Consider the following 24,534-nt stretch of genomic DNA (forward strand, 5'->3'; position numbering starts at 1 on the left):
GACACAGAATCCCCACCGCGTCCATGTCTGGTCGCCGAGAAGATGAAAGACAGTCACAGATCTATCCATGCAAATTTCTTTTCTTTTCCATTTCTCTAGAAAGTTGGCTGTTGCTGACTTTGGGGGTTTTATTTCCTAATTTGGTAGCTGAAAATCAGAAACACTTCGGGACTACTTTATTCCTATCTCTGTTTCTAAAGATTTGATCACTTGCCTTGGACTTCTTTTTTTTTTAAGATTTTATTTATTTATTTGACAGAGAGATAGAGAGAGCACAAGTAGGTAGAGCGGCAGGCAGAGGGAGAGGGAGAAGCAGGCTGCCCGCTGAGCGGGGAGCCCGACACGGGACTGGATCCCAGGACCCTGGGATCACGACTCCAGCTGAAGGCAGATGCTTAACTGACTGAGCCGCCCAGGCATCCACTAGTCTTGGACTTCTAACAGAACTCTCTCTACCTGCCTTGTGGAGCATCAGTGAGGGCCCAGTTAAAAACCATGGATGCGGCGCCTGGGTGGATCAGTTGGTTCAGCGTCCAACTCTTGATTTAGGCTCAGGTCGTGATCTCAGGGTCCTAGGATCCAGCTCCACGGTCAGTGGGGAGTCTGCTTGGGGATCCTCTCCCTCTCCCTCTCCCCACACTCACGCACTCTCTAAAATAAACCTTTAAAAATACACACATACATACATACCATGGATGTGTAGATGTGTAAATGCTCAAGTGCTGTTGCAACACGGTGGGGGAGGCAGCAAGGTAAAGAACGATGACTGAAGCCTAGTCGTCATCATAACAGAGAGGGATACTAACTACGGAGGGGACCAGGCGGGACTTCTGCTGGATAGGGGCTGGGGGAATAGAGGTCGGCAGGAGAGCCTCACAGAGGAGGTGACCTGCGCTTGCTATATAAAGGTGCAGAAGCCGGAAGGTGCAGCGTGTAGTCAGGGAAGTGGACGGCAATGTGGTGAAGCGTGCAGGCTCTTTTCCTAGGCAGCCTGGGTGTAAACCTGGGCTCTTAAGTCCCTACTAGCTGTGGGACTTGGGTGAGTTGTTTGACCTCTCCTGGGAGTTGTCTGACCTTGAATCCTGTGTCTCAGTTTCCTCAAATACATACTTTGGATAATATTAGTAGCCACTTCATGACATCCCTGAGGAGGTTAATCAGGTTAAACAAACGCGGTGCTTAGAGCAATAGGAGGATATTAAGTACTCTAGTGTTAGTGGGACCGCCAGGATGGTTGTCATCATTAACTGCAGGAGGGTCCATGTGGCTGGAGTGTGGGGGAGGGGTCGCCAGGAGGAAGAGGACTGAGAAGGTAACATCAGTCTGTGAACGGCCTTGACCCACCTTGGGGACTCTTGGCTCTGTTCTGTAGACTCTAGAGAGCTCTGGTGGCCATCCCCAGTGCCCGCTGCCCTCACAGTCCAGAGAACACCCCCCAGCAGCCTTTGGCCTCTGTCCTTCTTTTCTACTCCTGGTCCACGCTTGTTATCCCAGAGCCAGGGCTGAGTCTTCTCTCCCACGATGACTGTCCCCATCACTCCTATTCTCCAATCCCAACTGTGAGCCACAGCCCTTGCCAATTATTCAGACCTGGGCACAGGGAGCCCGCAAAAGGCCAGTCAGCTAAGCCAGGCCCCTTTTAGGGGTTCAGTCTGGGAAAGCGGGAGAGATCCCTCCTGGCTCCGGGCTGGACTTAGGCCCCTTTGAGCCCCCACTGGAGCCAGCCCTCTTCCAGAGCTCAGGCCCTCCCACTGCTGCCGGCCCAGACAGGGCCCCTGTGTGTCCTGCCAGGCTGCCCGCTCTGTCCCCACTCTTTAACCCCTCAACTGACCTCCCTTATCTCTCATTTCACTTTTTTTTTTTTAAGATTTTATTTATTTATTTGAGAGAGAGCACACGCATGAGCAGTGGGGAGGGGCAGAGGCAGAGGGAGAAGCAGATTCCCTGCCGAGCAGGGAGCCCTACGCAGGGCTTGATCCCAGGACTCTGGGATCATGACCTGAGCCAAAGGCAGATGCTTAACTAACTGAGCCACCCAGGCGCCCTCATTTCACTTTCAAGCTATTCTGAAAAATAAATCTGCTCCAACAAGTTAACAGGATTCTTCCTCTTGAGTAAAACCTGGCTGCATTTGAGCAGGGCCTTTTGGGAACCAGGCATACGGGCAGGGCTGCCAGATAAACAACAGTCTGCCCAGTTAAATTTGAATTTCAAATAAACAACAAAATCCATTTTTTTAGTATAACCCATACAATATTTGGGGCATACTTGCACTTTCAAAATTATCTGTTGCTTATCTGAAATTCATATTTAACTAGGTGGCTTATACTTAGTTTGCTAAAGCTAACAATGCTTCCTTTAACAAGGCCCTTGGACATGTGGTGTGGCCCGGCCTCTCTGCCTAACAGCCCCTCTTACCACAAACTCCCCACCTGCGGCCCCCATGCTATTCCTCAACTGCCCTGTGTCTTTCCTTTATGCTTCTGCAGCTGCCCAGCGTGACATTTCACGGGATCTTCAAGGCCAGCCTAAGGTCACAGGCCCTGTCCCTGACCACCCATGATCTCTGTGCTCCCCCAGCTCTGTGCAGAACCCCATGTTGGTACTTGGCTCTCTGGGGCCACCTCAAATCTGGTTGGGACAAGCACTACCTGAGGGCCAACCACATCTCATGTATCCTGGAGACCCAGCAACTGGCCTAGAACCTGACACAAGGTTGAGAACGGAACAGTAACAGCTACTATTTATTGAGGCCTTCTCATATACCAGGTGCTGGGCCAAATGCTGTGCATGCGTCATCTCATTTTATCCTCCACACAGCCTGTGTTAAAGGGGGAGGGACCAGGTCTGCAGAAGTACAGCACCTGGCCCAGGGTCGCACTGCTATTCAGTGGCAAGGCAGAGACGTGAAGCCAGGCGGCCTGACTCCAGAGTCTGTACTCTACGATCCTCTCCTACCAAATCAGTGGAGAAATGTATTTATTTGTTTATTTTATTTTATTTTTTTAAAGATTTTATTTATTTATTTGACAGAGAGAGAGAGACAGCTAGAGAGGGAACACCAAGCGGGGGAGCGGGAGAGGGAGAAGCAGGCTCCTGGCTGAGCAGGGAGCCCGATGCGGGGCTCGATCCCAGGACACTGGGATCATGACCTGAGCCGAAGGCAGATGCTTAACGACTGAGCCACCCAGGCGCCCCTATTTGTTTATTTTAAAGGTTTTAAGTAATCTCTACACCCAATGTGGGGCTCGAACCCACAACCCCAAGATTAAGAGTTGCATGCTCCACGGACTGAGCCAGCTAGGCGCCCTTCAATGGAGAAATTTATAACGGACTAAACATTTTAGCCCAAAGGAGCGATTCTGACAGAACTTTAAGAGGCTGCTTGGGAAACTTACCAGGTATGTTTCTGGAGATTCCCCTCCTTCTCCCCGCCAAATAATACAACTAAGACAATTACTGGCTGAGCCTAAGCCCTGTCAAAGGTCCAGAGAAAGACGTATGTCACTTGTAGTACGGAGCGGGGTCAGGAGGCAGAAAACTCGCCATGCAGACAAGAGTTAAAAAACCGCAGCTCAAGAAAGTGGAAGGCATTTACCAAAAACTTGACTGAGGAGAACAAAAGTTCAGGAGGAGGGAAGGCATTTCTGGGGGTTTGGGGAGAAGGTGGAGGGAAGGGTTTATGGAGTGGGTAGGACGGCAGTGGTGGGGAGGATTCTGAGAGGCAGAGAAGACGGCACTCCCAGTGGGACAGGCAAAAGGTGGTCCCAAGCTCAAATGCCCTCAGAGCCAGAGAGTCATGAAAATGAGGGTGGGAGGCATCTAGGAGAGAGTGGTGAGGACTGCGTTGAACTAGACATCCCTGGCCCAACATAAGGGCCCAGCCACCAATCCCCGGCTCCAGCTGGTTTCTGCCCAAGGGTGCCAGGTTCTAGCCGGGCTATGGAGACTCAGATGTTTTTCTTTTCAAAAGAAATCAGCAAGCTGCTACCCCCCCCTTTTTTTTTTAATTTCCCAGTTTCTAGAAGGCAAGGGGGGCACAAATAAAGCCCATCATCCCACAGACCCCACTTCCACAGCCTCTGCTCTGAGAAATAAAGAAGTACTCAGTTGGAGAAGGGGTCAGGGAGCCTAGGCAGGGCATGACCAAGGGGCAGGGCTGGTCTCTCAGGAAAGAGGTAATTTGGGTGACTGAGAGGACAAGGGTAAGGAACCAGGAGGGGATGAACAGAGGAAAGAGAAGACCAATGACCGAGCAACTCATGTCCTTGCTTTGAGGCAGGAAATGACAGGACAGCCCAGTGGACGCTCTGCAAACACCCAGATCACAATCTCCTGATGAGGAGGCCCAGGAATCTGTGTTTACAGAAGTTCCCACAGGTGATTCTTATCACCAGGAAAAGGTGGGGAGACTCAGGTTTAGATATTAATTAATGTTGTTCTAAAAGGGCAGGCTGATGGGGCGCCTGGGTGGCTCAGTCATTAAGCGTCTGCCTTCCACTCAGGTCATGGTTCCAGGGTCCTGGGATCGAGCCCCGCATCGGGCTCCCTGCTCCACGGGAAGCCTGCTTCTCCCTCTCCCTCTGCCCCTGCTTGTGTTCCCTCTCTCGCTATGACTCTCTCTGTCAAATAAATAAATAAAATCTTAAAAAATAAAATAAAAGGGCAGGCCGCAGGAAAGAAAGAACACCTGGAAAAAAAAAAAAAAATCCTTGCCTAGGAAGATGCCAGAGGTCGTAATTACTAGTTGTGGAGGGAGGTGCTAGAAGGGAATGAACCAAGGTCAGGGACCAGCCTCAGGGACCAAACCGATAAAGTGACACCTGGAACAGCGGAGTGCGTGTGGGACTGGGGGCAGATATACCTTGCTTTGTACAAACCTAAGGTCTGAACATCCAGATTTATTAAAACAGACTGGGGGTCAGAGTCTATAAGAGAACTCTTCACAAAAGCAGTCACTGCGGGGTCCCTTTAAAGGAATGGTTCTCTGGCTACATGCCACCATTATCTGGGAGCTGGAGGGTGGTCTAACACCAGCACATAGACTGACTAGCTGATGGCGACAGAGATGCTAAGAGAACCCATATCACGGAGTTGTTAAGAAGATTAAATGAGTTCCATGTAGAAACAGTTCAGAAGAGTGCCAGGCAGGTAGTAAGTGCTGTTAGTATTATATAAGCATTAGGTACTGTATTATTATTAATCAAACACCACCTCTCTCCTGCTCACCAATTCGATAAGGAAAAGCCTACATTTCTGGGATGGCTGGGAAGGAAGGAGGCAGTCTGTACTGGAAGGATGATCCCACCCCTGGGCTCTCCATATCATCATCCTACAGGCTGAGACATCTTTCTAGCCACATACCCACCAACAGTCACGCCACATACCTACGTCTGATCCAAATCTTTTTATATCTGTATAAGCCTTGCTTAGAAAGGTTGCTTACCCTTTGAGCCAGCAATTTCACCCTTTGGAATTTATCTCAAGAAAATAACTAGAGATATAAATAATGATTACTGTACAAGGTAGTTTATCATAGCAGTATTTGTAAGAGTAAAATTTTTTAAACTGTAAAGGATCCCAGAAGAAGGACTCCTAACTGCTGGGGGTAGAGACAGAGAATAAGGTGGTAAGATGAGGTTCTAGTTATGTCCTAAAGGATTAAGGAGAGTTTGTCTGGACAAAGAGGGGGATGGCATGGAGAGGACAGGCATTCCCTGGGGTCAGGACAGAGAGAAGCTTATTTATGTTTTAACCCAGACACTGGGGAGTCAGCTTGGCTAGAGAGCACAAGCCACAGACCAGAACCAGAAGAGTCGATTAGTGCAGCTCAGCCCCCCAAATAGTAGATGGGAATGGGGTAGGCTAGATACAGTGCTTCTCAGGCTTTACAGTGCACACATATGCCCAAGAATATTATTAAAATGCAGGTATTGATTGGGTAGGTCTGGGGTGGGGCCCAACATTCTGCATTTCTAACTAGCTCCCAAGCGATGCTGATGCTGCTGGTCTTCAACCACACTTTGGGTGGCAAGGGGCTGGAATTAATACAAAGGAGCCATTCCCCCTGACCTCCTACTCCCAGAAAGGGTCTTCCGGCTAAGGGTGAACCAGAGCATGATGTTTTCCAGGGGAAAAACAAAACAAAAAACTTAACAGCTGTGACACCAGTGACAAGATTCTGTGTAAAGCGACTCAGGAATATGAACTGTGCCCAGGATAGCTCAACCTGAGGTTCAGTGGTCAATGGTCAGGGCTACTGGACATCCCGAGAATCTTAGAGATTCTCTGACCTAGTAAGAGCTTAGCCAACCCTCTTCCCAAGGAACAAGGTTAGAAACCCTCAGTCAGAGGCAATCAGCACATACCTAATTTGATTCCTCAAACATGTGATAAGCATGTCTCAGGCCAGACCCTGGGAATACAAAGAACTCTCAGTGCAAAATTGAAGAGCTGACTCAGAATGGAAATGTTCTCCAAACAAGGGGACTGAGAGATGATTTGGGGCTTTGGGGGCTGTGACAAAATAAGGCGAGAGCCATGCCTAAAGCCAAGAGCTTGGTTCAGTAGGGGATGTTCTCAGGAAAGCCACAGTCAATAAAGTAATTCAGCCAGAGCTGTAAGTTTTGGAAAGGGCAACACATGTGTTATAGGGGTGTGTAATGATGGTGGAGAGAAAATGAATTAAAAATGGCTGAAAATGATACAGTGTTTCACATTATTTCCAAGTGCTTTTAGCTAACAATGAGAGACTTTTTAACAGCTCCATACCTTCCTTCTTCAGGTAACCACAAAATAATCCAGAAGGCCAAGTCGGGACCTGATTCCCTTTTCTCTAAAAGCTAACCTTTGAGGGGTACCTGGCTGGCTCAGTTAGTACAGCACAGGACTCTTGATCTCAGGGTCATGAGTTCAAGCCCCACATTGGGGGTAGAGTTTACTTAATAAAAAGCTAAGCTTTGAGTCAGATATAGGTCCAGATACCAAGTTCTCTGCATCTTTTCTCTAATTCATGTAACATGTGGCAAAAACCTAAAGTATATTTATTTAAGAATATGTGCATGCCCCCAGCAGACATTGTGCCAGGCCCTGCCTGGTGAGTGGCCTTCTCCAGGGAAACTGCTTGTTAAAACCATGCCTACACACAGCCAAGAAGCTGTTCAGCCTGGGCTAGCTTCCCTCACAATGGTGCCCAATAAGGAATATGGTGCCAGAACAGGATGGGAAGAACCTGTCCATGTTTCTCCAGTGGCCCCTGGGAGAAAGGGCGCCCTGGCTAGAACTGGCACAATGAGCCCCATGCCTGGACAGTCTGTCCCTAAAAGGAGTGGCTATTTGGGGTTACCTGAATCGCCAATGCTCTCCTAAGAGGTTATAGGTATGAGAGGAAGGAAGAAAGTGCCTTCAACTGAGAGCACTCATACCTATGGGGGGGATGTGGAATAGGGGGGCACTTTTACTTTATCAGTACCATTTGTATTTTTATCACAAAAATATATCCAACCATTGTTTGCATAATTAAAAATAAATTTGTAAAAAGCATAAACACATCAAAACAATTCCAAAGCTCCCTTTGATTTTGTCCCATATTCGTCAAACCTGATTCTGTTTGCCATCAAGACCTTCCAGCAGGAAAAGAACACATTGAGCATTCTAGTCCATTTGGATGCTTCTTGGTAAAAATTAATAAGGTGCATTGTGGGGCACCATCTCTGGTGAGTTTGGTCCCTCTGACCCTAATCTCTCCTCCTCTGTCTACCCCTCCTGAAACAGATCCCTCTCTCACCCTGCCACCCCAGGGGTCTTTCAGAAATGCATCCTGGGCGTGCCTGGGTGGCTCAGTCAGCTAAGTATCTGCCTTCAACTCAGGTCATGATCTCGGGGTCCTAGAATAGAGCCCTGCATCGGGCTCCCTGCTCAGCAGAGAGTCTGCTTCTCCCTCTCCCTCTCCCTCTGCCCACCCCCGACTTGTGCGCTTTCTAATAAATAGATAAAATCTTTTAAAAAATGCATCCTGGATCTCACCAATGCCCTCCTCTGCCCAAGGGTAAAATCAACACATTTTGGCAAAACATGCCCAGCTCTGTGTGCTCTGGTCAACCTCATCTCTTCCTGTTCCCCTTGATAGCCACACTAAAGCACAGACTTGTCCTTCTTGATGAGCTCCTGGCTTTCTGCCCATCCTGCTACTCCTCCTGGAATGCCCCTTTCCTGCTCTCTGCTCCTCAAAAAAAAAAAAAAAAAAAAAAAAAATCCTCCATGTCCCTAGGGACTCAGCATGGCATCAGCCAACGGCCCCTGACCCCAGCGCACTGCCAAGGACTGGGATTCTGGCTCTGGGCTTCCAGGTTGTATATACAGGCTTACCCCCATAATACAGCTGAACACACTGTTAATCTCTCCTTGGGTCTTAATTCTGTACCCTTAGCACCTGGCCCACAGCAGCCACTCCATAATCTCCTGACAAAACTGAAGGACGTTTCATCCCCAAGGCTCTGATATCACAAACTCACAAAACCGAATATCTGAATTTTCAGAACAAACCATGGGGGAAGTCAGCTGGCTTATCTTTCTCCAACCCCCGCTCCCTGCAGCACCCTGAAATGCCTATGCCCTGTGGTCAAGGCCTGAGGTACCCTCAACACATCCCTGGCCTGGGCTGCAATGGACCAGGTAAGGGTCAGGAGGCTGGGCCTTTGTCCCTAGACCTCTTAAGAATGAGAGCAAAGAGGGAATCTAACCCTGACCACCTCATCAGAGAAAATTCTAAACATCTGTTGATTCTAAACATCTCCCTTAATCTGTTAACATGATTCATAACATTCATTGATTTTTTTTTTTTTAATGTTTAACTAATTTTGATTCCTGGGATAAATCCACCCTGTTAATGGGGAATTATTCTTTTTATACATTGCTAGATTCAGGATCCTAATATTTTATGAAGGATTTCTACATTTATACTCATGAGTGACCCTGGCCTGTAATTCTCTTTTCTTGTGTTATCCTGATATATCAGATTTCGATCAAACTTATATTAGCCTCTTTTTCAATACTCTGAAAGAATTTTACACAAAGTAAAATTGGAAGCACGTATTCCCCTGGTGTGTTTGGTAGAATTCGCCAAGGAAACCAGGTAGGTCCGGAGTTTTCTTTGAGGGAAAATCTTTTACTACTCGTTCAATGCCTTTAATGATTACAGGGTATTTTGATTTTCTATTTCTTATAGAATCAATTTTGGTAAATTATATTTGTCTAGGAAATTCCAAATATTTGAATTACAAAGACAACTGATATCTGGAATGCTGACCCTGAGGTGAACTCTGTAAGAAATTAAGTGCCTTGTGAATCATGGGATAAGTAACAGCTGACATGCGGACTGTATGTTACAATTTATACAAGTACTGCCCATATATCATTTGAAGATCAAGGTCTGGGTGGCTTTGGTGATTTTTGGTGTCTGATTACTTGCAAAGGGATGAATAACTTTTTATTTAGCAGAAGCATCTGATTCAGATCAACCCCTACCCCCTACTGCTGACCATGCTAAGAAATTTTGTGGAGGCCTACGCACCTATTGAATTCTCACTTCACTCCTGGGAGTCACTTGTCACTAACATGAGGAAGCAGCCACCAAAAGCCTTGGGAGTGTCGATGTTAGGGTGCGGGTGAGTGTTGTGAGTTCATGGAAACCTTCCCTAAGGCCAGGCTGGGAATGTTAAGTCTGGGGGCTGGCGTGTCTACCACTACGGGTCCACAGGCCACGTGGCCTGGGACGCAGAGGACAGCGCAGGAAGGGGTGGAGGGAAGCACACTCACCAGGGCCTCAAAGTCCTTGCAGTCGTGGCGGGCATAGGAGGCGGGGAAGGGCCGCAGTACCGAGTCGCGCTTGTAGCTGCGCAGCGCCGAGACGAAGAGGCTGCACCGGAGGTCGGCAGCCAGCACGTCGCGGCCCGCCGCCTCCCTGACGGCCGCCCAGCCTGCGGGCTGCATCCCGGGTGGCTGCGGCGCGTTGCCGGGGGAGACGCGCCCGGCAGGGGGTAGGGCCGAGCCTGCGGTCAGCGCGGAGCTGGGCCCAGGGACAATGGGCCAAAGGGACCCGGGTTCCCAGGCCCGGGGCGGAGCTAGGCAGAGGGTTGAGAGAACAGGGGTGAGAACGTGCTGACGGGCGTCTTCGGCTGGGGGCCGGGCCAGGGCGCTCGCTGTCCGGGAAGACCGGCCGGTGGAGGAGAGGGGACCCGGCCTGGGCCTCGGGTCAGCGTGGGAGGTTGGGCCTGGGGATAATGGGGCCCGGAGGGGGGGGTGTCCCAGGCCTCGGGGAGGGGCTATGACATGGGATGAGACGACAACGGCGGGAACGTGCTGACACGTGTCCTCTGCAGGAGCCTGGGGCGGGGTGGGGGGGCACTGCCAGGGGGAGGCCGCGTAAGAGCCCCCTCTCCGCGCCGGGCGAAGCTGCTGCGCCGCCGGTGCCTTCCTGTTCCGCCTACCGCCCCGCACCGCCGAAGCCCCGGCGCTCGCCCTGCTGCCCCTGGCGCCGCCTGCGTTCCTTGCCAGCCGGACGGACTCCCGCGCCCGGCTGCGCGCCCCGGCCTACCTCCCCTGGCGGCCGCGCTCCCCACGCCGCTCCGCGCTCCTCGCGGCCCAGCCGAGGGCCCGCCCCTTCCCGCGCACGCCCTCTCCCTGGCGCCGGGTGTGTCCGCCCTGCGGGACCGGAGGGGACCGGGACGCGAGGGGTGCGGCCCCGGTGGAGTCGCTCACGCCGCTGCGTGCCGTGGTCGCAGAAGCCAGTGCTGGGAACTGACCCAGGCGCCCTTTGACCCACCCTTGGATTTGCCTTTGTTCCAGCTCCGCGGGCTGAGCCTGCTTGTCTCGCCTGGGGAATTGCGATGACCTACCGCCTCCCTCCTGAACGTTTCCCTCCAAAACGGACTGCGCAGAAGGAGCCGTTGAACATCCAGGGAAACTGCATCTCAGCGTGCTGCACTGCTTGCCCAAGGTCCCACAGCCAGATGGGGTGAACCTGGAATTCACATCCGGATCTAAAAACCAAAAGACCTGTCCTCTGCTTCTCAGCCTTCAGAATTCACTGCATCGCTTCAGTCTCTGGTCTCTCAGACAAGGTGTCAGCAAGATCCTTCTTTGGGGTCCTCTCAGAAAGAGAGCCTGGAGAGACAAATAATGGGGGAGGCCAGAGGGGAGGTTGACCTAACCCTGCAGAAGGGAAGGGACTAGACTCTTATCCCCTCTCCCAATTCACAACCCCATTAGAGAAAACCCCAGTTTGGCCTCATGGTCACCTGGAAATCGAAACACAGGTAATTGCTAATTCCTAGACCAAGAAGCCCCTCAAAATCTGGCCCCCCACTCCCACACCCCAGCATCTTCTGATAGAGGAACTTCCCCTCCCGATTCCCCGTCCAGGCTGAGCTGGGCTCTGGCTTCAGAGAAGAGGTGGTCCATGACTTTGGACGTATGTATGACTTTGGGAGGAAGAGCAGTAATACTGGACCCCTCCCCCCTCGCCCCAACACCACAGGGCTTCCCAGATCAGGCAATGAATGCGGACTGCTCCCAGGAGTCCTCATCAAACCCCTGGTTGCTATGAGGCCCAGACTGGTCCAGATGCACGAACAAGTGTCTTGGAGCCTCACGTCCTCAGACAAGACCCCTGGTGCCCCCAGGACCTCGTGGGACCCAGGAACCAACCCAGGCTGCTGAAGTTCAGGCCCAGAAAGGCAGAGCCGGCAACAGTAGGACAGGAGACCTGGGAACCCTCCTTTATTCCACTTCTTCACTGTGGCCTCTTAGACAAGGCCAACTCCTTGGCTTCAAGGATTGTTTGTTGGATGAAAACATGGAATTTGCTTTTCTCTATATATTTTTTCTCACACATGAAATGAGAATCATAGTGAAACACCCACATCCCAAGGGGGTGTGGGAACCACTCTGGGGATGCAATGCTCAGAGTCTGGGCACTCTACAAAGCAAGCTGAGTTATCACTGTGTTTATTTCCTTTCCTTTTTTTTTTTAAGTTTATTTATTTTTTAATAATCTCTACCCCAACGTGGGCCTCAAACTCACAGCCCTGAGATCAACTGAGCCAGACAGGAGCCCCTGTTTATTTACTTCTTATATTTTTAAAAAATAGCTTTATTCACCTGAAACGAATATAACACTGTATATTAACTAACTGGAATTAAAATAAAAACTTAAAAAAAAAAACAGCTTTATTGAAGTATATAATCCACAGCCCATACAATTCACCCATTTAAAGTGTAAAATTTAATAGTTTTTAGTATCTTCACGGATACATGCAACCATCACTGCAGTCAATTTGAAACATTTTCATCACATTCAAAACAAATCCTATGCAGTTAGTACTTGCAGTACATGAGCATGGGATGTTTCTCCATTTATTCAGATCTTTAAAACTTTTTTCAGCAATGTTCTGTAGTTTTCTGAGTATAAGTCTTGTGCTTCTTTAAATTTATTCCTAAATATTTCATTCTTTCTCATGGTGTTGTGAGTGGAATAATTTCTTAATTTCATTTTAGAGTGTTCATTACCAGTGTAGAGAAATATAATTGCTTTTTATATATCAATCCTATATCCTCCAAATTTATTGAACTTGTTTACCAGTTCTAATAGTTTTTTGTAGATTTTTAGGTTGTCTATATATAAGATCCTGTCATCCATGAATATAGTTTTGCCTCTTTCTTTCCAGTTCAGATACTTTTTATTTATTTATCTTGCCTAAATGCCCTGACTAGCACCTCCAGTACAATGTTGAATGGAAGTGACAGCATATATTTTGTCTTGTTCCTGATCTTACCAGGAAAGCATGAATACTTTTTCTGAGCATGATGTTAGCTGTGGGTTTTGCCACATATGCCCTTTGCCAGGTTGAGGAAGTTCCCTTCTATTCCTAGTTTGTTGAGTGTTTTTCTCGTGCAAGAGTGTTGCACTTTGTCAAGTACTTTTCCTGCATCTATTAGGATGATCATGTGGTTTTTGTTTTTTTTCTATTGATATAAGTGTATTACGTTGATTTTCAGATGGTTAAACCAACCTTGCATTTTGGGGGATAAATCCCACATACTTAGGTGCATGATTCTTTTTATATGTTGCTGGATTTAGGTTTGCTAGCATTTTGTTGAGGACTTTTGCATCCATATTCATAAAAATATTGCTCTGTAGTTTTCTTGTGATGTTTCTGTATGGTTTTGAAATCACAGTAATATTGGCCTCATAGAATGAGTTGGGAAGTGTTCACTCCTATTTTTTGAACGAATTTGTGAAAAATTGGTATTAATTCTTGTTTAAATGTTTGGTAGAATTCAGCAGTAAAGCCAGGCGAACCTGGGCTTTTTGTTGTGGGTAGTTTTTGGTTTTGGTCTTGGTTTGTTTTTTTTACTAATTCAATCTCTTCACTTGTAACAGGTCTACTCAGATGTCTATTCTTCTTGAGTCAGTTTTGATAGCATGAGTCTTTAAGAATTTGACTATTTCACCTGTTATCTAATTTATTGAAATACAGTTGTTCATAGTATTCTATAATTCTTTTCACTTTCAAAAGGTAGGTAGTAATGTCCCTTACTTCATTTCTGATTTTAGATTTTTTTAAAGATTTTTTTAAAGTAATCTCTATACCCAATGTGGGGCTCAAACTCATGACCCCAAGATCAAGAGTCATATACTCTACCAACTAAGCCAGCCAGGCACCCCTGATTTTAAATGGTTTTTGTTTTGTTTTGTTTTAATTTGAGAGAGAGAGAGAGTATGAGTGGGGGGAGGGATAAAGGAAGAGGGAGAATCCCAAGCAGACTCAGAGCTGAGCACTGGAGCCCGATGTGGGGCCCGATCCCCTGAGATCGTGACCTGAGCTGAACTCAAGAGTCAGATGCTTAGCCAACTGAGCCACCCAAGCACCCCTTAAATGTTTGAGGTTTTTTTTAAGATGTTATTTTTAAGTAATCTCTACACCCAACATGGGGCTCCAATTTGTAACACTGAGATCAAGAGTCACATGCTCTTCCAACTGAGGCAGCCAGGTGCCCCTGATTTTAAACATTTGAGTCTTCTTTCTTCTTGGTCAATCTAGCTAAAGGTTTGTCACTTCTGTTGGTGTTATCCATGAACCAGCTTTTGGTTTCATTGTTTGCTCTATTATTTAATAGTCTTTATTTCATTAAGTTCTGCTCCAATCTTTTCCTTTCCTTCTCTCTGCTTGTTCAGATTTAGTTTGCTCTTCTTTTTTGAGTGCGTTAAGGTGAAAATTTATTACTTTGAGACCTATTAATTTATTGTTTTGAGAACTTTTTTCTTTTTTTTTTTTTTTAAGATTTTATTTTATTTATTTATTTGACAGAGAGAGACACAGCGAGAGAGGGAACACAAGCAGGGGGAGTGGGAGAGGGAGAAGTAGGCTTCCCGCTGAGCAGGGAGCCCGATGCGGGGCTCGATCCCAGGACCCTGGGATCATGACCTGAGCTGAAGGCAGACGCCTAACGACTGAGCCACCCAGGCGCCCCTACAATGTTTTCAAATCTTACATTTCCTTATTGATTGTCTAGTTGTTCTAATATTTAAAGTGGAATATTGAAGTCTCTATTATTGTTGAATTGTCCATTTTTGTTAGTTTTTGCTTCATGTATTTTGATGTTCTCTTATTAGGTGCTTATTTGTTTATAATTGTTATATCTTCCTGATGGATTGGCCTTTTTAAAATTACAAAATGTCCCTATCTCTAGTAACATTTTTTTTTTGTTTTAAAGTCTATTTTGGGGCGCCTGGGTGGCTCAGTCAGTTAAGCGACTGCCTTCGGCTCAGGTCATGATCCTGGAGTCCCGGGATCGAGTCCCGCATCGGGCTCCCTGCTCAGTGGAGAGTCTGCTTCTCCCTCTGACCCTCCTCCCTCTCATGTTCTCTGTCTCTCATTCTCTCTCTCGCAAATAAATAAAATCTTAATAAATAAATAAATAAATAAAGTCTATTTTGTCTGAAATTAGGATAATCATTCCAGCTTTCTTTTGTTTGCTATATGTGTGATATATCTTTTTCCAGCTTTTCTTTTTTAAGATTTTATTTATTTGACAGAGAGAGAGAGCACAAGCAGAGTGAGTGGCAGGCAGAGGGAGAGGGAGAAGCAGGCTCCCTGCTCAATGTGGGGTGCAATCCCAGGACCCTGGGATCCTGACCTGAGCAGAAGGTAGACGCTTAATCAACTGAGTCATCCAGGCACCCTCCAGCTTTTATTTTCAATCTATTTGTATCTTTGAATCTAGCATGTCTCCAGTAGACAGAATATAGATGGATCTTGTTTGTTTGTTTGTTTGTTTGTTTTAAATCAAGTCTGACAATCTCTGCCTTTTGGTTGAATTGTTTAATCCATTCACATTTAATGTTATCATTGATATACTTGAACACATATTTATTTAACTTTTTGTTTTCTATGTGTCTCATATCTTTTATGTTCCTCTATTCTTACTTTTACTGGTTTCTTTTTGCATTAAATGAATATTTTCTAGTTTAGCATTTTAAGTCCTCAAATGATTTTTTTTAGTAATTTCCCTAGTGATTTCTCTAGGGCTTACCATACATACCTTATTTATCAGAATCAACTTCAGATTTTTACTAACTTAATTCCTGCAATATATAAAAATGTTACTCCTATATAGCTCTCTTTCCTTACCCCCTTTTTGTAGTCTTATTGTTAGATCATACCTATAAATGTTACAAGCCAAACAAAACATTGTTACCATTATTACTTTATATAATTTTATGTCTTTTTAAAGAAGGTGAGAGAAGAAAAGAGAGCAAGTATATATTTATCACTTTTGTTATAATATTCTTCTTATTTATCATTTCTGGTTGTCTTTATTTATTCTTCTGGATTTCAGTTACCATCCGGAGACATTTCTTTAGCTCAATACAGCTTTGCTCCCACACAAACTCTATGTGCTCTTAATGGTAAATATATTACATTTCTATGTGATAGGTCCAACAATACATTATATACATGTTGTTTTATATAATTGCTTTTTTTTTTTAAGATTTATTTATTTATTTGAGAGAGAGAGAGAGCATGAGCAGGAGGAGGGGTAGAGGGAGAGGGACAAGCAGACTCCCCACTGAGGGGGGAGGCAGAGGCAGGGCTCGATCCCAGGACCAAGAGATCATGACCTGAGCCGAAGTCAGATGCTTAACGACTGAGCCACCCAGGCGCCCCTCCTTCATTTTTAAAATATAATTTTGTTGGATATAGGAATCTGGTTGGCAGTTTTCTCTTTGAGAAAAGATTTTTCTAGAAAAGATTTATTTGAGAGAGAGCGCATGAGCAGGAGGGGCAGAGGGAGAGGGAGAGAGAATCCCAAGCAGACTCCATGCTTAGCATGGAGCTGGGACTCAGGGCTTGATCTCACAACCCTGAGATCACGACCTGAGCCAAAACCAAGAGTTGCGTGCTTAACCGACTGCACCACCCAGGTGCCCCTTCTTTGAGCACTTTGAACATGTTATCTCAGGGCCTTCTGCCTGCCATTGTTGCTGTTAACTTCATTTGGGTTCTGTTGTAAGTGATGATTTATTTTTCTCTTGCTGCTTTCAAGATTCACTCCTTGGGGCGCCCGGCTGGCTCAGTTGGTAGAGTTTGTGATCTCAGGATTGTGAGCTCAAGCCCCATGTTGGGCATGGAGCCTATCTAAAATAAAAAATTAAAAAAAAAAAAAAAAGATTCCCTCCTTGTCTTTGGCTTTTGGCATTTTTACTATGATGTGTCTGTTAGTGGATCTCTTTGAATGTATTCTCTATGGAATTCACTGGGCTTCCTGGATATGAAAATGATTGTTTTTCTATAATTTGGTAAGTTTTCAGCTATCATTTCTTCAAATATTTTTTTTTTAAAGATTTTATTTATTTATTTGAGAGAATGAGAGAGACAGAGAGCACATGAGAGGGGGGAGGGTCAGAGGGAGAAGCAGGCTCCCTGCCGAGCAGGGAGCCCGATGCGGGACTCGATCCCGGGACTCCAGGATCATGACCTGAGCCGAAGGCAGTCACCCAACCAACTGAGCCACCCAGGCGCCCTCTTCAAATATTTTTTTCTGCTCCTTTCTCTCTTCTCTCCTTCTGGTACTCCCATTACACATATGTTGGTGTGTTTAGTGGTGTGCCACATTTCTCTGAGGCTCTGTTAATTTTTCTTCATTGTTTTCCTCTCTGTTCTTTGGATTACATATTCTCTATTGATCTATCTTCAAGTTTGCTAGTTCTTTCTTCTGCTAGTTAACATCTCCTATGAATCCCTGTAGTGAATTTTTTCATTTTAATTACTGTACTTTTCAATTCCAGCATTTCCATTTGTTTATTTTTAGATAATTTTTATCCCTTTATTAATATTCTCTATTTGATGTAACAATGTCCTCATACCTTACTTTACTTCCTTAAACATATTTGTAATAGCTACTTTCAAGTCTTTTTCTGTTAAACTCAATATCTGGTTGCTTTCACAGGCAGTTTTTTTTTTTTAAGATTTTATTTATTTAGTTGACAGAGAGAGACACAGAGAGAGAGGGAACACAAGCAGGGGGAGTGGGAGAGGGAGAAGCAGGCTTCCCGCTGAGCATGGAGCCCGATGTGGGGCTCGATCCCAGAACCCTGGGATCATGACCTGAGCTGAAGGCAGACGCCTAACAACTGAGCCACCCAGGCACCCTCACAGGCAGTTTTTGTTGACTGTTTTTTTTCCCAACGTATAGGTCATACTTTATCTGTTTCTTTGCATCTCTCATAATTTTTTGCTGCATTGGCAAATCCAGGCTATCACCTGTGCCTCTGACCAGCCAACTATAAATTGGAGGTTCTCATGACCCCCCTCCTCAGATTTGATTAATTTGCTAGAGTGACTCACAGAATTCAGGAAAACAGTTTACTTACTAGATTACTGTTATAAAAAGATATAACTCAAGAACAGCCATATGGAAGAGATACATAGCCCAAAGTATGTGGGAAGGGATGCTTTCCATACTCTCTCTGGGTACACTGCTCTCCCTTGCATCTCCCTTGTATCCACCAATCCTGAAGCTCTCTGAACCTCATCCTTCTTGGGTTTTTATGGAGGCTTCATCACTTAGGCACAATTAATTAAATCATTGGCCATTGATTCAACCTCCAGGCTCCTCTCCTCTCTGGAGGTGATTAATATCATCATATCAGTAGTGATAAATCATAAATCATGTACTCTTGAAATGAGGTGATGAAAATGGCAATATATCTACGTAGTTTTCCTCTCAAAAACACATTACCCCTTGGGGCGCCTGGGTGGCTCAGTCGTTAAGCATCTGCCTTCAGCTCAGGTCATGATCCCAGGGTCCTGGGATAAAGCCCCGCATCAGGGCTCCCTGCTCAGCGGGCAGCCTGCTTCTCCCTCTTCCACTCCCCCTGCTTATGTTCGTTCCCTCTCTCACTGTGTCTCTCTGTCAAATAAATAAAATCTTTTTTTAAAAAAAACCACAATTACCCCAGTCTAATCATGAGAAAAACATCAGACAAGTCCCAGTAAAGGGACATCCTACAAAATATCTTACCAGTATGCCTCAAAACTATCAAGGTCATCAAAACAAGGAAAGTCTAAGAAACATACAGCCTAGAGAGGACTCTAAGGAGACATGAGAACTAAATATAATATAGTATCCTGGAGAGGATGCTTGAACAGAAAAAAGACATTAGATAAAAACTAAACAAATCTGAATAAACTGATTCATTTATTAACAAGTGTATCATACTAATAACATGTTAGTGATGGGGCAAATGTGTGTGTGATATATAGAAATCTGCACTATTTTCACATCTTTTCTGTAAATTTAAAACTTTTCTAAACAATAAAGTGTATTTAAAAATACATGATTGCGGGCGCCTGGGTGGCTCAGTTGGTTAAGCGACTGCCTTCGGCTCAGGTCATGATCCTGGAGTCCTGGGATCGAGTCCCACATCGGGCTCCCTGCTCAGCAGGGAGTCTGCTTCTCCCTCTGGCCCTCCTCCCTCTCATGCTCTCTGTCTCTCATTCTCTCTCTCACAAATAAATAAAATCTTAAAAAAAAAAAATTAAAAAAAAAATACATGATTGCTGAATAGAGTTCAGGCTATGAGGCTATGACCACAGGGATGATTTATCATAGAAAATCTGTGAATGTAATTTTCCACATTAATAGATTAAAAGAGAAAACTTACGAGTATCTCAATACCAACCTGTACTACAAGAAAAAAAATCACAGCAAACCCAGAATAGAATGGAACTAGCTTAATTAGAAGAGTTTCTAGGGGAGCCTGGGTGGCTCAGGGGGTTAGGCGTCTGCCTTCAGCTCAGGTCATGATCCCAGGGTCCTGGGATGGAGTCCTGCATCAGGCTCCCTGCTCAGTGGGGAGTCTGCTTCTCCCTCTATGCCTCCCCCTGCTCGTGATCTCTCTCTCAAATAAATAAATCTTAAAAAAAAAAAAAAAAGGAAGAGTTTCTACCAGAATCCTTTTGAGGCCCAGTACAAAATGAAGATTCAGGACCTTTGTTCAAAATTACTATGAATTTAATGAAAGCGACTGCAGAGCTGGGGTCTTATGAGCACAGGGTACCTGCAAAGACCCTGCCCTTGAAGCCCCACCTATCTACAGCAAATTTCACACTTAATGGTGGTCCAATGAAAGCTATGACCAGAATAAGAAAAAGATACCCACTATCATTGCTTCAGTCCAATGTCTCTATTAGATTTCCCAACCAGTTAAATCAATCAAGAAAAAGAAATAATAAAAAGTATAGATTTATAAGGGAAAACAAAGTTGTCACTTTCAGATGATATGCTTGTCTACATACAGCATCCAATAGAATCTACAATCATCAGAACCAGAGTTTAAGATTGCTGAATGCAAGAGTGAGAAATAAAAGTCATTTGCATTACTATATACCAATAATAAGCAATTATGAATTGCAATTTTTAAAAGTCTGTATTAGTCAAGTACCTGGCTGGCTCTGTTGGTGGAGCAAGCAATTCTTGATCTCAGGGTTGTAAGTTAAGGCCCCACCTTGGGTATAGAGATTACTCACGAATAAAATCTTTAGGGACACCTGGGTGGCTCAGTTGATTGAGTGTCAGACTCTTGATTTTGGCTCAGGTCATGATCTCAGGGTGGTGGGACTGAGCCCTGCCACGGCACCAGGCTCAGCACGGGTGTCTGCTAGTCCCTCTTCCTCTGCTACCCAGCCCCCTGGAATAAATAAATAAAATACTATACCTTGACTAATTGAATATAAATTTTAAAAAATAAATAAAATAAAATCTATTTTAAAAATAAAACAAATCATACTCAAAGTCCCAATGTAGGAACAGACAAAATCAGAATGACTCTAGTTAACCAGGACAAAATTTAGATGTCAGAGAGCTGAGTCTTCGCTTTGGCCCTTAAAGGTGGCCCCAGAGCAACGTTTTGAATACTAAGACTTCCGGAGTCAGTAAGGGGAATTAGTCAGCTTCATTTGCATACCCATAATACACTGCGAACAGTATAATTGTTTTCAAGTAAAAAAAATCTTATTTGTCTTTTCTAAGTGTGAGGATGTTATTTTCAGAATTCCTGGGATAAATTTCTGCAGGCACTCTTGTGACAAATAGCCACCCTCAGCGTATTAGGAGTTCAATTTTGCTGAAAAATGAGTTAGGGAGTTGCTGTCTTATACTCTGGTTTCTCTTCAGATCGCATAAATCTTTCGCCTTTTACTAAAGATTTCCGTGGAGAGAAATTATTCTGAGTCTTAATCCAATTTTTCGAGGCCTTGTTTTCTGAACAAAGGCTACGTTCAAAGTCGAAATGAAGATTAACTAAACATTATTTTCAAACAAGCCCGATTGGTTGATAGTAAGTAGTCTTCTTCAATGTGATGTTCTTGAAATGTGGTGGTTTTTTTCGCAGTTAGCGCGCAGAGTTACGTGTTTTATACCGTATGTTTTTTACTCTTGTCAGTGTTATTGAAGTAGAATAAAAATTTTTAGTTGCTTCTTTTTGTAAGCCGGTACGTGGAGTTAGTGTGCTTTGTTCTACTCTATTTTTTTGCTTAGCATAATTTTTTTTTTTTTTTTAGAGTTTCATGGTACGTTTTGTGAGAAGTCAGTAACTTTTCTGCATCTAAGGGGTTCTGAATATGCAGTGCGCATACCACACCCCTTGTGGGTGGGGTCAAGGACTCGAGCTTGTCAGTAATCTCAGTACAGTATCTTCTCTAGCCCACGAAGTCAGACACTAAACCTGACTTTCGGTGGTAATCCAACCCCAACTAGTAGAGTATATAGAGAAACAAAGATTTATTATGAGGAACTGGCTCGCACAATGGAGGAGGCGAAAAGAGATCTTAGGATCTGCTGTCTTCAAGTTGGAGGCCCAGAAAAGCTGGTGGTGTAGTCCCAGTTCAAACTGGCAAAACTGAAAAGGAAAGGAGCCAGTGCTGTAAGTCTGGGTCCAAGGCCCAAGAACCAGGAGTGCCAAAGACCAAGAACAGTAGAAAATGTGTCTCCCAGCTTAAGCACAGAGAGCAAATTTGCTCTTCCTCTGCCTTTTTGTTTTCTGTTTCGACTCTGTGTGCATTGGATGATGCCCGCAACAATGAGGAGGGTGATCTTTACTCACTCTGCTAATTCAAATGCTAATCTCTTCCAGACACACACAGAAATAGTGTTTACCAACTATCTGGGTATCCCTTAGTCCATCAAGCTGAAATACAAAATGAACCATCACAGGGGCGCCTGGGTGGCTCAGTCAGTTAAGCCTCTCTGCGTTTAGCTCAGGTCATGATCCCAGGGTCCTGGGATGGAGTCCCATATCGGGGTCCTTGCTCAGCGGGGAGCCTGCTTCACCCTCTCCCTCTGCCTGCTGCTCCCCCTGCTTGTGCGTTCACTCTCTCTCACACAAATAAATAAAAATCTTTAAAAAAAGAAAAACAAAACAAAACAAAAAAACCATCACAGCCACCTTCACCTCTGAGTTACATCCTCATAACCACTCCATGTTGGAAGCCACTCTGTGCTCTCTTGACCATCCATGGACCCAAAGCACCTGGACTGCTTTTCTCCTGACCTTGTAGGCTCAGCTTGCTTGTCTCTCCTTGGGCAATAACTCCTGCCCACTGTCTCCTTCTTGGGATATTTCCCTCCAAAGGCTGACAGCCAGGACAAAAGATTCATTTAAACCCAGAGGAAATGGATACTCAGAATGGTGCAGGTCACAAAGTCAGAGGGGTGAATCTGGGAATACCATCCATCCTGCCTTTCAGTCCCAAGAATTCTTCACATTGCTTTAAGATTTTGCTCTCAGATGTCTCCAGATTTGCCTTTGGGGTACTCTGTACTGGAGTATGGAGCAGGAGGAGGTGATGGGAGTGGGGGCTATGGATGATGGAGGCTTTGACCTAACTACAGAAGAAAAAGGACTGGATTACCATCTCCTCTCAACAGTTCAGTCCATTGATCAAGTGGAAAACCTAAGCCTAGGACTTGCTGAATCCCTAGCTCTGCACTGTCCAATATGGAAGCCAGTAGCCATGTTGGCGATTTACATTTAATTAACTAAATAAAATTTAAAATTCAGTTCCTCAGACTTACTAGTCACATTTCAAGCGCTCAACAGTCACATGGGAGTAGTGGCTGCCATTTTGGACGGCGCAGAACATACTCAAGTTTGAGAAGAGAAAGGAATTAGGTAAACAAACAATTTTTCAAGTTTTTTAAATTAAAAAATATTTAATTTTTTAAATTTTTAAAAATAGGGGACCCCTGGGTAGCACAGTTGGTTGGGCGACCGACTCTTGGTTTCGGCTCCGGTCAAGATCTTGGGGCTGTGGGATCGAGCCATGTTGGGCTCCGCACTCAGTGCGGAGTCCGCTTGAGATTCTCTTTCCCTCATTGCTACCCTAGGTCAAGAAGCTCCCAACATCTACGCCCCAAGGCAGGAGTCACTAAACCACCTCACTTCCACAAGGCAGCTGGGCTAGGCTGGGGCTTAAAAGAGAGGTGGCCAGGGTGAGTGACTTTAGGACATCTACGATAGACCCCTTTCCTGCCTCCTTTTCACTTAATTGCCCTTCTCCCACCTCACAAAGTAAACATTTTTCTGTCATCCACCCTAACTTTACCAAGGTGCAATGCTGGAGGATGTAAAAACTTTCAGGGTTCCCAATAAATGTCAATTTGAAATATTTACACAATTTGGAGGAAGGAAATGAATCTGGACAACAAATTCTTTTGAATATTTTTAAAAATTCTTTTTTTTTTTTTAAAGATTTTATTTATTTATTTGACAGAGAGGGACACAGCGAGAGAGGGAACACAAGTAGGGGGAGTGAGAGAGAGAGAAGCAGGCTTCCTGCTGAGCAGGGAGCCCTGATGTGGGGCTTGATCCCAGGACCGTGGGATCATGACCTGAGCCGAAGGCAGATGCTTAACGACTGAGCCATCCAGGTACCCCATATATTTTTAAAAATTCTTTTGCAAATTAAAAGATTTCCAAATCTTTTCTTCCAACAAAATTTAAGGAGTTAATTTGTCACTAATAGTTCATTATGTGGTAGTGAGTGACACCGTTGAAACTCCTTCCATCCACTGACTTATGGGAACAAGATTTCTTAGGTTACAGCTATAAAAAAGAAAAAAAAAAAGCATTGGAAAGATACCCTGTCTTTTCTGGCAATAAGTAACATGCATCCATTTAATTAAGAAATGTATTTCCAATAAGATGACACCTTTATGTTGAATAATTATCAAAATTTGTAGTATGTTTATGTTGTATGGATCAAGTATGTAGTACTAATAATTGCAATAATAAATTAATCCGGAAGGAAAACATTAATGCATAGAATTTTAAGTCCAATGTGGAAAACATTTTATTTTATTTTTTTTTAAGATTTTATTTATTTATTTGACAGAGAGAGACACTGAGAGAGGGAACACAAGCAAGGGGAGTGGGAGAGGGAGAAGCAGGCTTCCCACCGAGCAGGGAGCCCGATGCGGGGCTGGATCCCAGAATCCTGGGATCATGACCTGAGCCAAAGGCAGACACTTAACGACGGAGCCACCCAGGCGCCCCAATGTGGAAAATGTTTTGAAATTCAACTAATGTAGTTATTTTGTCATAGTGAAATATGATTGAGTTATCAATAAAACACTTTCAGGTATAAAAATATTTGTATTAAATTCTTGGTGAAATGGAAGTAGAAAAAAGTTTGAGAAGAGAAAGGAATTAGTTAAACAAACAATTTTTCAAGTTTTTTAAATTAAAAAATATTTAATTTTTTAAAATAGGGGACCCCTGGGTAGCACAGTTGGTTGGGCGACCGACTCTTGGTTTCGGCTCCGGTCAAGATCTTGGGGCTGTGGGATCGAGCCATGTTGGGCTCCGCACTCAGTGCGGAGTCCGCTTGAGATTCTCTTTCCCTCTTCCTCTGCCCCTCCCGCTCATGTGTGCTCCCTCTCTCTCAAATATGAAAATAAATCTTAAAAAAA

General features: G+C 44.9%; 1 protein-coding gene, 1 long non-coding RNA gene and 1 other non-coding gene across 8 annotated transcripts in view; 2 read left to right on the forward strand and 1 right to left on the reverse strand.

Moving 5' to 3' along the window:
• The window catches only part of PARP16 (poly(ADP-ribose) polymerase family member 16), a 27,140-nt gene extending 16,288 nt beyond the window's left edge, over positions 1-10,852 (reverse strand). For 4 of the 6 annotated variants that reach the window (XM_081831264.1, XM_081831267.1, XM_081831266.1 and 1 more), the window contains exon 1: positions 9,817-10,852. In XM_081831264.1, the coding sequence (XP_081687390.1) occupies positions 9,817-9,990 (174 nt within the window). In that variant the 5' untranslated portion in view covers positions 9,991-10,852. The remainder of the gene's footprint in view (positions 1-9,816) is intronic. The other 2 variants (XM_006750033.3, XM_006750034.3) reach the window with 2 other exon arrangements.
• On the forward strand, positions 9,909-12,209 carry LOC145723538 (uncharacterized). The gene is made up of 2 exons (XR_014148677.1): positions 9,909-10,037; positions 10,846-12,209. It is a non-coding gene; the product is annotated as an uncharacterized LOC145723538 (long non-coding RNA).
• An 8,510-nt stretch (positions 12,210-20,719) lies between these two features.
• Positions 20,720-20,837, forward strand: LOC115939657 (U5 spliceosomal RNA). The gene has a single exon (XR_004074435.2). It is a non-coding gene; the product is annotated as a U5 spliceosomal RNA (small nuclear RNA).
• The last annotated feature ends 3,697 nt before the right edge of the window (positions 20,838-24,534 follow it).

Source organism: Leptonychotes weddellii, chromosome 9 (genome assembly GCF_054177405.1).
Source record: "Leptonychotes weddellii isolate Sample4059 chromosome 9, ASM5417740v2, whole genome shotgun sequence".
In the NCBI taxonomy this organism is placed as follows: Eukaryota; Metazoa; Chordata; class Mammalia; order Carnivora; family Phocidae; genus Leptonychotes; species Leptonychotes weddellii.